The sequence below is a fragment of the Herpailurus yagouaroundi genome, unplaced genomic scaffold (assembly GCF_014898765.1).
Source record: "Herpailurus yagouaroundi ecotype Mexico unplaced genomic scaffold, PumYag 164, whole genome shotgun sequence".
NCBI classification, from domain to species: domain Eukaryota; kingdom Metazoa; phylum Chordata; class Mammalia; order Carnivora; family Felidae; genus Herpailurus; species Herpailurus yagouaroundi.
This window is the reverse complement of record NW_024412405.1, coordinates 454638-466987: the sequence shown is the minus strand read 5'-3', so window position 1 is coordinate 466987 and position 12350 is coordinate 454638. Positions and strand designations below refer to the sequence as shown.

At 55.6% G+C, this 12350-nt stretch overlaps 1 protein-coding gene and 1 long non-coding RNA gene across 2 annotated transcripts in view; both read right to left on the bottom strand.

Moving 5' to 3' along the window:
• The window catches only part of GAS6 (growth arrest specific 6), a 33022-nt gene extending 20805 nt beyond the window's left edge, over window positions 1-12217 (bottom strand). Inside the window, exons 1-2 of the mRNA XM_040486993.1 lie at window positions 12011-12217; window positions 1143-1167 (exon numbers count right to left, since the gene is read on the bottom strand). Coding sequence (XP_040342927.1) covers window positions 1143-1167; window positions 12011-12172 — 187 coding nt within the window. The 5' untranslated portion in view covers window positions 12173-12217. The remainder of the gene's footprint in view (window positions 1-1142; window positions 1168-12010) is intronic.
• Window positions 5041-10102, bottom strand: LOC121037670 (uncharacterized). Its single transcript, XR_005793903.1, has 2 exons — window positions 9861-10102; window positions 5041-7928 (listed from the first exon to the last, which is right to left on the bottom strand). It is a non-coding gene; the product is annotated as an uncharacterized LOC121037670 (long non-coding RNA).
• Window positions 12218-12350: the final 133 nt, after the last annotated feature.

Here is a 12350-nt window from a genome sequence, read left to right as displayed (position 1 = left end):
TGGCATGAAGGACCAGGAACAGTCACTGGGTTTTCTGGCTACAGTCAGAGAGGTGAACCTTATTTCAAGTTGGTCTCCAACAGAACCCCTGTTGGACCCTGAATGTGGAAGTCATGATTTGAGTGTCCCCCTCCCCAAGCTGTCTCACAGGTTGGTTCACACGGGAGCTGGAGGAGGGGACCAGACACTGGAACTCATGCAGAACGGGTGTTGAGCCATTCCTGGACCTTCAGTAGGTCCCTGGCGCTTGGTCATGCCCAGGAGGACTGGGGCCCAGGTGACCTGGAGGCAGCTCCCGGGACAGCTGGTCACCCTCTGCCCCTGGAAACAAATCCCAGACACCTAGGAGCAAGGCCTGCGGAGGCCAACAGGGAGCCTGGGAGTGGGCAGGTCCCCACCTCTTCAGGGTCCACTATGGCACAGACCCAGAGAATACCGCTAAGAGGACATAAGGCCAACAGGAAATTCACCAAACTTAAGAAGGAACAGACCCTGATGTAGGTCTGTCTCATAATGATGTACATCTTAGAAAAATCTTAGAACAGCATCAATTAAAGGAGTAGTTCAGGGAAAGTCCAGAGCCTCTTTCTGACGGTCCCTGGTCACTTGGCTGTCACGCGTCTTACTTTCTCTCCCAAGTACACTCGGGAGCTTTCTGGGGGCCACGCTGCCCGGTGACACCCCTGCTGGGCAGCCAGGAGCACCTGCCTGTCCATTCCTCTTGTTCAAATTAAACAAAAACATCTCTTACTGGGCTCAGTTCTGTTAAAAAACACGGCAAATACCAACCACCATAGTCCACGGAGCAAAAGCTCTTCGGCATCTTCAGTAACTTCAGGAGTGCAGACACCCCGAGACCAACAGGTCTGAGACTCACTAAATCAGCCACATTCCCAAACAGCAAGCTAGCGGAGTCAGAACAGAGAAGCGGTTTGCAAATAACGGCACTGGATCGCGGTTGACGCGGATCGTGCTGCCGTGAAAGACACAGGCGCTGTGACCGCGTGCTCCAAGAGTCCCAAGCTCACCGTGTGAGTAAAGCAACCTCCCCAGGAGCACCTGCGGGACGGGCTGGCCCAGCTGACAGGTGACATGTCCACCTCTGTTCCTCTACAACTACAGAAGCAGCGATGCAAACTTACCTAAGTATCTTGGGTAAAAATAGTCCTGTGGAAAAAGAAAAAGAAGGGGCGACAGTTTACTGGCGTGGCCTGCACTCCCCACACAGTGCCCACAGCAGCTGGCGGAGGGCCTCGCCTTCCTCCCCAGTGGGCACAGACAGGCACCTGGGCGGGGCAGGTGCGTGAGGAAGGCGGGGAACTCTCCACAGCTGGCTCAGTGACAGCAGGGCAGAACCACCCAGAAAGCCACTTTACGCCTCAAGGACCATGGCGTGAGGAAGAAGAGGGAGGGTGCGGCCCAGGCCGCTGTCTCGGCCGCTGCAGAATGATGTCTGCCTGGACCTTCTGTAAGCGGCAACGGGGATGTCATTTAAGGGACCCAGTGTCTCACAGGAGGCGGAGGGCCGGGAGGAAGATTGTCTGGACCCTCGCTGACACCGGGCTCCTCCCAGAAGCATGCAGACCCCGCGGGGCCATCCACACGCAGGCGCTGACTTGCACCGACTGTTTGTACAAGGAACTGGTGCTGGGCGAGGTGTGGAGGGTGCAAGGGAAGCAAAGGTCCTTTCCGTCCGTGACCGTGAACTAAGAGCGCTGCACCATACCAGCTGTCTGCCAAATACTAGGACCACTTGCCCTGTCTTGGCCAGCAGCAGAGAGCAGCTGGAATTGTCCCCAGGGTCATTGGCCCCACCCGTCCACCATCATCTCTCACTGAGGGTCAGTCACAGCGTGGCTTAGCCCTAGATGCTCCCCTGGACGGGACCAGGTTGCTACACAGCAGCACCCACCGAGGAGGGGTGCCCACTACAGGTGCTGTGATTGTATGTCCTTCCATCTGACCCTCACAACCGCTCCAAGGTCTTTTCAATTAACCCCGTCATCAGAGAGGAGGAAACCGAGGCTCATGACGGGTCGTGGAGTTCAACCAAGGTTAGGAAGCCAGGTCGGACTCCCGACAGCACACTGGGATCCAAAACCACACTGAAAGGAGCTGGTGTGTCATCTGCAGTGATGGGCCCCCACAGTTAGCTGGCCTCACGCCATGGTCTGGCACCTCACCTGTCCCCTTCCCTCGCTGTTTACAACACTTTGCTAAGACACCCATCAGAAAGTCATGTTCTGATAAAGACATGACTTAGACTCTTAACTCCTTTAAAAAAAAGTAATGGTCAGAGCAAGTTTGTATTTCAGCTTGGATCACGGTTGTGAAGGTGACATTCAGGCAGGTGTGACAGAGGCCAGGTCTGGCAGGCAGAGCCACACAGCCAGGGCGGGGACACCCCTCCCCACCAGCATCCAGAGGGCCCTGACGGCCTGGTTTCACTTCTCCATGCTGCTTTCAGTCATGGACTGGCCACTCCCAGACAGGAAAGGCAAGCGAGGCCAGGCGCACTCAGACGAAGCCCCCAGAGCTGAGGGCAAGCAGACAGGGACATCTGCCGGGTTTAGAGGGAGAGCAAAGGCCACAGACTTTGTCACAAAGGGAGGGGCTCTGGCTCTGAAAGAAAAGACCTAGGATGCACGATGTGTCCACTCACAAAACCAAGAATTAGACTATGAAGGAACTAAAGACACTGAGGATCTGTGAGCAGAGTTCCCAGTTGTCATAGACGTGGCACCTGCCACAGGAAAGCTATTCTGTATGGTCATAAATGTGGCACCTGCCACAAGAAAGCTGTTCTGTATGGTCATAAACTTGGCACTGCCACAGGAAAGCTGTTCTATATGTTATCCAGAAAGCTGTATTATATTTTTCAAAGCCCTATTACTAGCTATGTGTCATGTGTTTTAACAGCGATTGTATTGTTCTGGAAGAGCCTCGCTGACCGAAAAGCCATGTGCCCTTCCCTTAAGTTAATCACACCCATGGGAATGTGGTTTCCAAAACCATTGGGCCATAAGCTGGTGACAATTTATCTTAATTTGTGTGCTTGATTTATTTGGGGTGAGAGGGGTGCTCATTTGGCTGGCAATCTAGGACAGAGATGATTAACCCCGAGTAACAGCAAAGCTAAGACAGATGCACCTAAAACCACTATGCGCTCTCCCAAGAGAAAGAGACATTTCTAATTGTCCTTCAACGTTCTGACCAAAGAGGAAGACCTATGGAAATCTCAGTGAATGAAGGGCACTGGACACAGAACAGAGAGCCGGCCCCACCTGCACCACAAGTTGGTCACACATAAACTGTGGCCTGAGGCTCAGGAACTGGGCTGACTCCCATGAGCATCACCCTCCCAGTGATCCACGGAGCAGAGGCCACAGTTCAGATGGCCAGATTCAGAACCAGGGATCGGTTGCCTACAAACTTACCCTTTCTTTTTGACCACACAAGGAGGCGTGTGAGGGCCTGGCTGGGGTCAGGAGCAGGGAATGGGCAGACCAGCCAGCAGGAGGCCAAGGCCACCCAGGTTGGAAATGAAGCCGTCTGTCACCTGGCAATCATTTTTCTCAGGAGTTTGCTTCTGCTTTACTTAAACAGCTAAAGATACAAAGAAGTGAGCAAAACTGCAGGCCACTAAACTGTGAGCTGAAGATCCCAGAGGGGAAGGTATATGCCCGATACCTGGCCTGGTGCTGACTATGCCTCAGAAGGCCCTCAGGAGCCATTGCTAAATGGGTGAATGAATGGATAGATGAATGGAAGAATGAGTAAATCGATGGGTGGTTGGATGGGTGGCTGGCTGGCTGGGTGACGGATGGATGGATCAAAGGAAGAATGCATGGATGGCTGGGTGTATGAATGAATGAACAGGCAAATGTAGAGTCCTACAATTTTCACTGAGTTGTTGATTTTATTTATAACAAAGCTAAGCACACTGGGAGAAATACCTAAATCGGTGCTCTCAGCTTGTGTCTTCCAAAACTCAGAAATATCAGTACTACGTTTCCTCAAGCTTACAAACTGCCAATGCATTTTTGAACTTAGATCCTTAGATGAACTGCCATTTGCCAACCTCTTCTTCCACCATTCATTCCAAGGACCCTACTCTCTGAGGAGGCGATGAGACATGGTGCATGTGTGATTCAACAACTGAGTCATCACTCCTACTAGTAGGGACTGCCCGTGAGTGAAGTGGCCCCGTGTGGAGCTCACACCCCACCTACGGGGAGCACCTGGTTCTGGGAGGATCAGTGTGCTGGTCTTGGCCAAGAGCCCACTGGCCGCACACCCTCATGTAAATGGAGTTGGATGCTCCAACAAACCCGGCCTTCCCTGGGACGCATTCTCCCATGCTTCTGTTCCCTGCAGGTTTGTAAACACAGGAACCTGTGCCCAAAGCACCTTCAAGGCCTGAACCCAACGACAGGCTCGGTCCACTTGCGTCTAACGTGAGGCCTAGCAGTTTGCTCTGAAACCACAGGACGATGTTTCTGTGAGACGGTCTCTTCCACGTCTGCTCCTTAATCGTGCCGTCACCCACCTGGCCCCTTTGCTAAGAAGGGGAGCACCAGAAAGGACAGCAAATAGGTGGCTGGTGAAATCCTCGACAAGTCCCATCTGCAGACAGAACCTCCCACCTGCCTCTGCCCCATGCTGACCACCGGAACCCTGGTCTGCCACACGGGGTCTGTGCCTCCAGAGTCTCCCATGTGGCAACAGTCAAGAGCATCAGGGAGTTGCCCACCCTCCCCGTGGGGCAAGGTTGCGTGTGGGCTGTCCACCTGCCACTCACCCCTCTCCTACTTTGGGACAGTCAGTTCTGGAGTTGGAACTCCAGAAGCTGTGACCACGACGAGGTCCTTGCCCAGCAGCCTGCCCAGCCTGCTGAAATGCCCTCCAAGCACCCAGCCTGTGCACCTCTTCCCAGGGGCCTTCTGAGGCTTGGTGGGGTTCTTAGTGGTCTCTCTATAAACTTGACGCTCTGAGAGCAAATCTGCCTTCCAAAAATGGTCAAAAACCACACAAGCCTAGTGGGTTAAAATGCACGTTATTAAGACAGAAACATCACCTGGGCTCACAGTGTGAACTGAGCACAGTTGCCCTCTTGTAGCTCATGAACAGGACCACATGCAGCTGGGAAGGTTCTAGAATTTGGCAACTGACACCTCGTACGTGCCTTCATGTCCAAACTACTTTAACTCTTTGAGCTCCTCCCAGGCTGGCGCAGTCCCTGCAGGGACAGGGTAAGCCAGGGGGACCTAGACAGCTTCCGGCCCTGATGCTGCGGCTCACCTTCAGGGCAGTTGCCTTCTTCCTGCCCTCTGACGCATATGCAGGTTAATGGGAGGCTCACTGCCAGGAGGGCCGAGACACCAGCGCGTTAATGGACGTGGAAACTGCTTTGCAAACACATCAGCATCAGCAGTGCGTAAGTCTTTTTGGCGTGGAGTACCCAGCACTTTCATCTAGTTCACACGACATAATAGGAGGCACACATCGCAGCATAACAAATGGTCGTTACTTTTCAAACAGGAAATTAAGAATTTCTTACTTCCTTTAATAAATAACTGCCCGAAATTTTGTTTCCAAAACTCCTTACGCTATTTGACAAAGTGGGCTGAGACTCAAGCGTCACAATAACTGCTTATTTACGTGATACAAATACAAGGTGTCTTCCTGAGAAGCGGTCCACAACACTGACTAATCCTTTAACCTTAATGTTGTCTTGTTAGTAAACTTGACTTCTAAGGGAAATACTGTCCAAGTCACATCAACTTGAATCGTCATTATGGAGGCTTCTGCTTTGCGGTAGCTGGAGGAAGTCACAACAACGGTCTCACGGTTTTTACGATGGCTCCCGGAGAGATTCCCAGCTATCGACGGGCAAGCTTTGGCCCCTCAGCCTGCAGGGACCCTGACAGGTTCTCAGTCCCCCAGGCCAGCATCACTCAGTCTGTGCATGTTTCTCTAAGCGTGGTTCACACAAAATCCCTCTGTCGTCTTCCCAAGTTCATCTCCTCTAAGATTCTCCAAACCAGGGGTCTGTTTAAGCACTCCATGAGACCAAAGGAAACACGGACACCCCCTACCTACCCCTGCCAGGCCCACAGGGCCTCCAGGTCAGCCCTGCAAGGAGGGGAGCAGGCCCCAGAAACACCCCCAAGGCCACAGCGCTCCCCTCCTTCCTGAGACGCTAATGTGCACGTGTGTTGTTAAAAATTCCTGTGGGGACAACACGCAGGTGCACAGATAAAAGCTGGGGACTGCAGCTCTGTGGATCTGTGCAGCGGGATTCCTGCAGCCGCACGCACCCCCACGCCCCCAGAACTAGCCCCTGGCGCCCAGCACATACCAGCGAGATAAGCACAGGGGCTGAGCCAGCCGAGTCCCGGTGAGTGGTGAGAGCCAGCTGGAAAGCTGGGTTCTCTGGGCCCTTTTCATAACCAGCTTTAGGATGAATCAGTGCCCATGTGCGCGTCACCACGTACAGGCTGTGTAGACACTTCTCGCCTCAGAAGGTCAATCACTTCAGAGTTAACATGCTGACCTTGGAGGCTGGGACCTGAGTTTCCATCTGTGTCCTCCCAGTGAAGAGTGAACTTGGGCAAGTCCCCACATAGATTCCTGGGCCTCAGTTCACAAGCATCTGGAATAAGGGCCACCACGTCCTATGACCTTGTGACGAACACTACTGCAATGTTCTTGTCTGTTTCTGGCTTAGGGAAAGGAATTTTAAATGCATTTTGATGCCCCTCCAGACATGCTACATCATGGCGTGCATGTGAGGTGCACGTGAGATGTTCCATGCGTATCTGGCACGGGGTAAGCCTGGGGTGTGCATGGGACAACCCAGAACCTGCATCTGAGGAATGCAGCCTCAGCAATCATTCGGGGCCGGCCCAAGGTGACTCTTCCATCACAAATGGCTGGTCTGCTACGAGACAGGGCAGGTGGGAAGCACCCTCTCCTACTCCCGGCCCCTGGCAACTGCCAATAGCAACCTGCCAACAGGATCTTCCGTTTCAATCTGAAGCATCGTACTATAGAGGCATGTGTCCAAACCAGTCACCCAGGCGGTTGCACCTGCAGCCACGTCATGCCAGTCCTGGAGGATGCCCCAGCACAGCCTCAGTGGCCCCCGGGTGGAAGCAGAGGCCTGCCCCCAGGGGCTGGCTGATTCCAGCTGTGTGATTTTCATGGAGAGCAGTGTTTCAAGAAAAGCCCTGCGCAAACCAGGTCTATGTAGCAGGTTTGGGGGATAGATGTGGAAAACTGTGTAGTACCATGGGCACTGATACCAGAAAGAAACAATTCTCAAATCTGACAAAAGAAGTCTGAGGAAACAAGTATGATAGTATGGGGTTCAAACTATCTCATTTGAACAACACATCTGTCATCGTGCGATCACTGGGAGCAGGCCGGATATTGTTCTGGAACTTCAAGTCCTCTTGAAAAGTTATTATAAAACTTCCAATGAACTGCACCCCATCAAGGTCCAAGTTCACAAGAACACGGCTCACAGTGGGGCCCCCGGACCAGCACTGCAGAGGCACAGAACATTCCCGACGTCAGACACTAACCCCTGAGCCTCAACAGATGCTGCATCACAGAAACAGCTCCCAGTGCCAACCCACCCACCCCAGGGAAGAGGGGCATGGAGTGTGAAGACAGTGGGTCACCTGTCAGCATGACTGGAACACAGGGATGACCCGGGAAGTGTCTGGAAAATCCTGGCCCCAGCTACTTGGAATCTCAAGCAACAGGCCATAAGCATCAGAGTCTTAGAAGGCTGTTTTGCTTCTACAGCGTTTTCCAAAACGTCTTTAATTGGCTTTCGGCAGACGTTGGGCCCACTGGCAAGGACCAAGTGTCATCCACTGGGCCTGGTCTGTAGAGGCTGAACAGCACAGCTGAAGTGCCTGCAGACGCCCAGGAGAGAACCCAGTGTGGGACAGCCAAGTAGGGCCAGTCCTGCCTCAGCGGCACCCCTGCCCCAGGCCTTTCAGCTCAGCAGCAGCCACCTCAAGACAGAGCAGAACCAGCCCCACAACGGCGAATCCAGCCCGTGACCAGCTTCCCTGTGGCCCCTAGGGGCGAAAGCCCAAGAAGGAGAGGGTCCAGGAGGGGAGGCCACGGTCCACAAGAGCTGCTTCCCTTGAGAACCCCAAGAAAGGAGATGGGCAGTGTGTGTGTGGGGCAGCGTATGCAGGCCACCTGCAAGGCAGCGGTGGGGTGGTGGTGGGGGCAGGTGGGCAGCCGGTGGCTGTCCTGGAGGTCACAGCCGGTATGTCACCTCCCCAGCCAGGGCACCCGCATTGCAGAGGCAAGTCGTGGCAGGGGTTGGGGGGAGTGGTGACCAGGTGCCCTCTTCCTCCCTCCCACCCTCCTACTGGGGTCTTCGTGAGAGCCCTTAGGCCTTAGGCTGGAAGGTAAGACTTTCATCTCTGTAGGGGTACCTGTCCCCAAGCTGTCCTGAAAGAAACAGGGATCTCAGGAAGACAGTGTCCTTGGAGGCCAGCAGCACTGCAGGGCTTTGAAGCTGACTGTACCCATAAAACCCTCCACCAGCACCACCGGGCTCCCCCACATCCAAGAGACATGGAGGAGGTGGGAGGGGGAGACATGGAGAGAGACGGACAAGGGGGACACGTGAGCTCAAGCACTGGCCGGCGGTCATGCACCTGTGACGTGAAGCCTTCCAGGTGCGCTGCTGGCCGTGCTGCGAATACTGTCTGCCCTCGAATTTAACGAAGTGCTGGGTCAAGGCCAGGGCCTGGAGTTTCTTTCCTAGCACCAGGTTGTGGCTGCCAAGAGCGGGTTCCCAAGAGGGGAGGGCTCCCAGGAGCTGGGAGGCAGGTAGGGTGGGGCTGGCTAAGTCTTTTGTCCAGAACCCTTTCCGGAAGCGAAGGCCGATTACTGAGACGGCCTCGGGCGTCTGGAACCCGCCAGCCTTAAAGGATTTAAGTAGAAGTCGACTCTGCTGGGCTGGCCAGCGGTGAGCTTAGGAGAATCCCAGCACAGAAGGGGTCTTGTGAATGGAAAGCGATACTGAGGACAAGCAAGGAGAGGGCGAGCCAGCGGGGAGCGTAGCATGTGAGAGGAAACAGATAGGGAGGGAATCAACTGTCCCTGAGCCCTGCAGAGGAACGTTAGCCCTGGCAACAATGGGGAGCCTGGGACACTCCCCAGGGGCCTGAGGAGTGAGGGGGAGGACTGTCTGCTCCCAGGAGGGAAGCAGGAGGGTGAACAGGATGTCAGGAAGCCCCCCCACCCCAGGCCCCCTTCCTTTCCAGCACAGGTGTGTGATAAGGCTGGAATCAGGAAGGAACCATTGTGCTAGCAGCTACCTGCTGTGAAGGTCACTTCCCTTCCCAAGAGAAAGACAGCCTAGTCAGGAACAATCCGGATCAGGCAGGAACAGCCCACCCAGCTAGCAGTCAGCACTCCAGCACAAGCCTCCAAACACCAGAAAGTACATCTGCAGCCCAGAGCTGGCCCTCCAGGTGCTCAAGCCCACCCAACCTGGGGGGCAGGGCCCAGCTCCCGCACGCTCTCCTTGGGGCTCGCTCACTAGTGCGCCCCCAGAACCGCAGGATCAGAACCGGAGGGCAGTGGTGCCCTCTCTGCCAGCAGGCCAGAGCAGGACCAGGTGGCTGTGTATGCCTTCCACTGAGCCCGACCCTGAGGACAGGGTGGCCCCTTCCAGAGTGCCCCCATGGTGGTGAGGGTGACTCCTAACCCTAGCCTGGCTCCTCCCAGCATGCCACAAGCCAAAGGCCAAACAGTCTTCACTACGGTCTACACAAGATGCAAGGTACAGGTTCAGGTGAAGGGTTTGCAACCCAGCTGACCTTGAGGGACGACCCCGAAGTAGCTGGTATAACCTGGGAAACTGGCAAATGAAGAGAAGGATGTAGTTACTATTGCCGCCAGGGAGTGGCGAGGAGGACAGGATCCTGGAAAACCACGGACTGCTTTCCTATGAAAGAAGTTCACAAGTTTCTGCTGTAGGGACGAGGATCCCTGGAGGCTGGGGCGGCCATGACCTCCCTTGCAGGAATGCGCCCAGAGAGCACTGGCTGAGTTAAAATCATGGGTCCTGGGGCTTGGGTGGCGCAGTCGGTTAAGCGTCCGACTTCAGCCAGGTCACGATCTTGCGCTCCATGAGTTCGAGCCCCGCGTCAGGCTGTGGGCTGATGGCTCAGAGCCTGGAGCCTGTTTCCAATTCTGTGTCTCCCTCTCTCTCTGCCCCTCCCCCGTTCATGCTCTGTCTCTCTCTGTCCCAAAAAAAATAAATAAACGTTGAAAAAAAAAAATCATGGGTCCTGAGCAAACACACTTTTCCTTCTCTTGCCTTTGTGTCAGACGTTTATAAATAAAGTTACGATTAAAACATAAAAGCAATTAAAATCAGCGAGGGGATTAATGCTCTGGGAAGAAGGATACTGTGGCTAACACACAGTGTGTCCAGGCAGCAAGGAAAAGCCAGGTCAGGCCCTGTCGTTCTGGGCAAGCACAGCCGGGAGTGGCCCCGGGGGTGGACAGTAGCTTCAATTCTTCTCAACTGTGAGCCCCCTCCCAGGGTCTCTGTACAAGGTCTGGGGGCTGGGGAGCCCCGCTGCACCTGTCACACAGTCCTGCAACCGGGCAGGGACCTGCTGGCCAGGCACATGGCCCTGTTGCTAGGCCTTCAGAAATCCTCTGCAGGGGATGACTCATTGGGCCACCAGGTTCGTCATTAAAGAAACCGGAAAACAGGCCAGAAAAGACCAGCAGTGCTGCCCTTACAGGAAGATGGAACTGGTGCTGCTATTGACGTGGAAAGCAACGGCCCTGGAGAAAACAACCTTCTCAGGCCCACCCCACGGCAGCAACTCGCACAAGAATTGCTGGGGGCCGGCCATCTCCTCAAAGCTCGCTTCACAACGGCCTGGAAAGGGTTGTCAGGTCAAATGGTGAGAAATACCAGGGAAGACAAAGCCTCTGTGGGCCCCACAGAGCTATCCATTTATTGCACACAGTGTTTATTTTATCCCAGAATTCTTTAGAAGAAACATTCCGGTAGAACCAAAAACGTCTGTGGAGTCACCCTGACCTCATGGTATAAAGCCCATCCGATTTGCACACTGGCACTCTCCAAGGGCATCTGCCCCAGGACTGATACACACGCAGGGTCCCGTGGGTCCCCTCCCGGGGAGGGCAGAGCTCCTGCACAGATGCTGAGTCCACACGGGCTGTTCCCTGCTGTTGGCTGCCTGCCGCCCCACACCCCCCAAGGACGTTATTAATAGTCACGTCCTGAGCCAGCACAGCCAGGCTCCCAAAGTCACCAGCTGCTTGTAAAGAGCACCTTGCTGAAGGAGGCCTCCACAGGGCACCCTGGCGGGGGGACCCCTGACCCCAGCCCTCCTGCCCACCCCTCCCACAGAAGTCCTGGTCCTATTTCCGTTTTGGCTTTCGGGACCTGCTGTGGCAAGCGATCCCAGAGGCCACGTCTTTCATTTCCTCTTTCAGGCACACAGTCCATACCCCTTGGTGAAGATCTAGGGGCTGCGGGCAGCCCACGCCTCACTTCCGGTCCATCTAAGGGGGGGTGGCAGGAAGCCCTTTAGGCTTTTACCCACTGTATTCCTCTTACATCTTAAACACTGAGGAGGTGTTGCCTCTTGCACATTTCCCTGAAGGCGGCTGCCTTCAGAGGCCTGCTGACCAAGGTAATGGGGTCTCAAGAGGACCCATTCACGCACCTGCTTACAGCTGTGGGAGCACCTGGGGTCACCAGGAGAGATGGGGCCCAAAAGGTGTGCAGGAGCCTTGACGGTGGGACCCAGGGCCCCCCGCCCCCCCTCCAGCACTCCTGACTGGGAGACCTGACTGCAGCCCCGGCACCCCTAACACCAAGGCTGTCTGCGCAGCGGGGAAGGGGCGTCCCCGCGAGGCTCCCCAGCAGCGCGCAAGGAGGATGTTCCCAGACCCCAGCAGCGGGACTGCGCGCGCTCACCGTCTCGGGGTCGTTCTCGAACACCTCCCGGGCCTCCTCCTGGCTGCACAGCTCCTCAATGCATTCCCTCTCCAGGTGGCCCTGCTTGGCCTCCTCGAAGACCTGGTAGGCGCGTCGCTGCCGGGGCCGCAGGAACTGCGCCGCCTCTCGCGCCCGCAGCATCACAGCTGCCCGGACGCGGGCGGGAGGACGACGCCGGGAGAGAGCGGGGACGGAACGGGGACACGCCGTCAACCCCGCCCCGCACGCGCCGTCCTCTCGGCCGCCAGCACCCCAGGGACGCGGCTGCGGCGTGCGGGGCCCGGGGGCGCGGGGAGCAGGCGCCCGGGGCGGGGTGGGG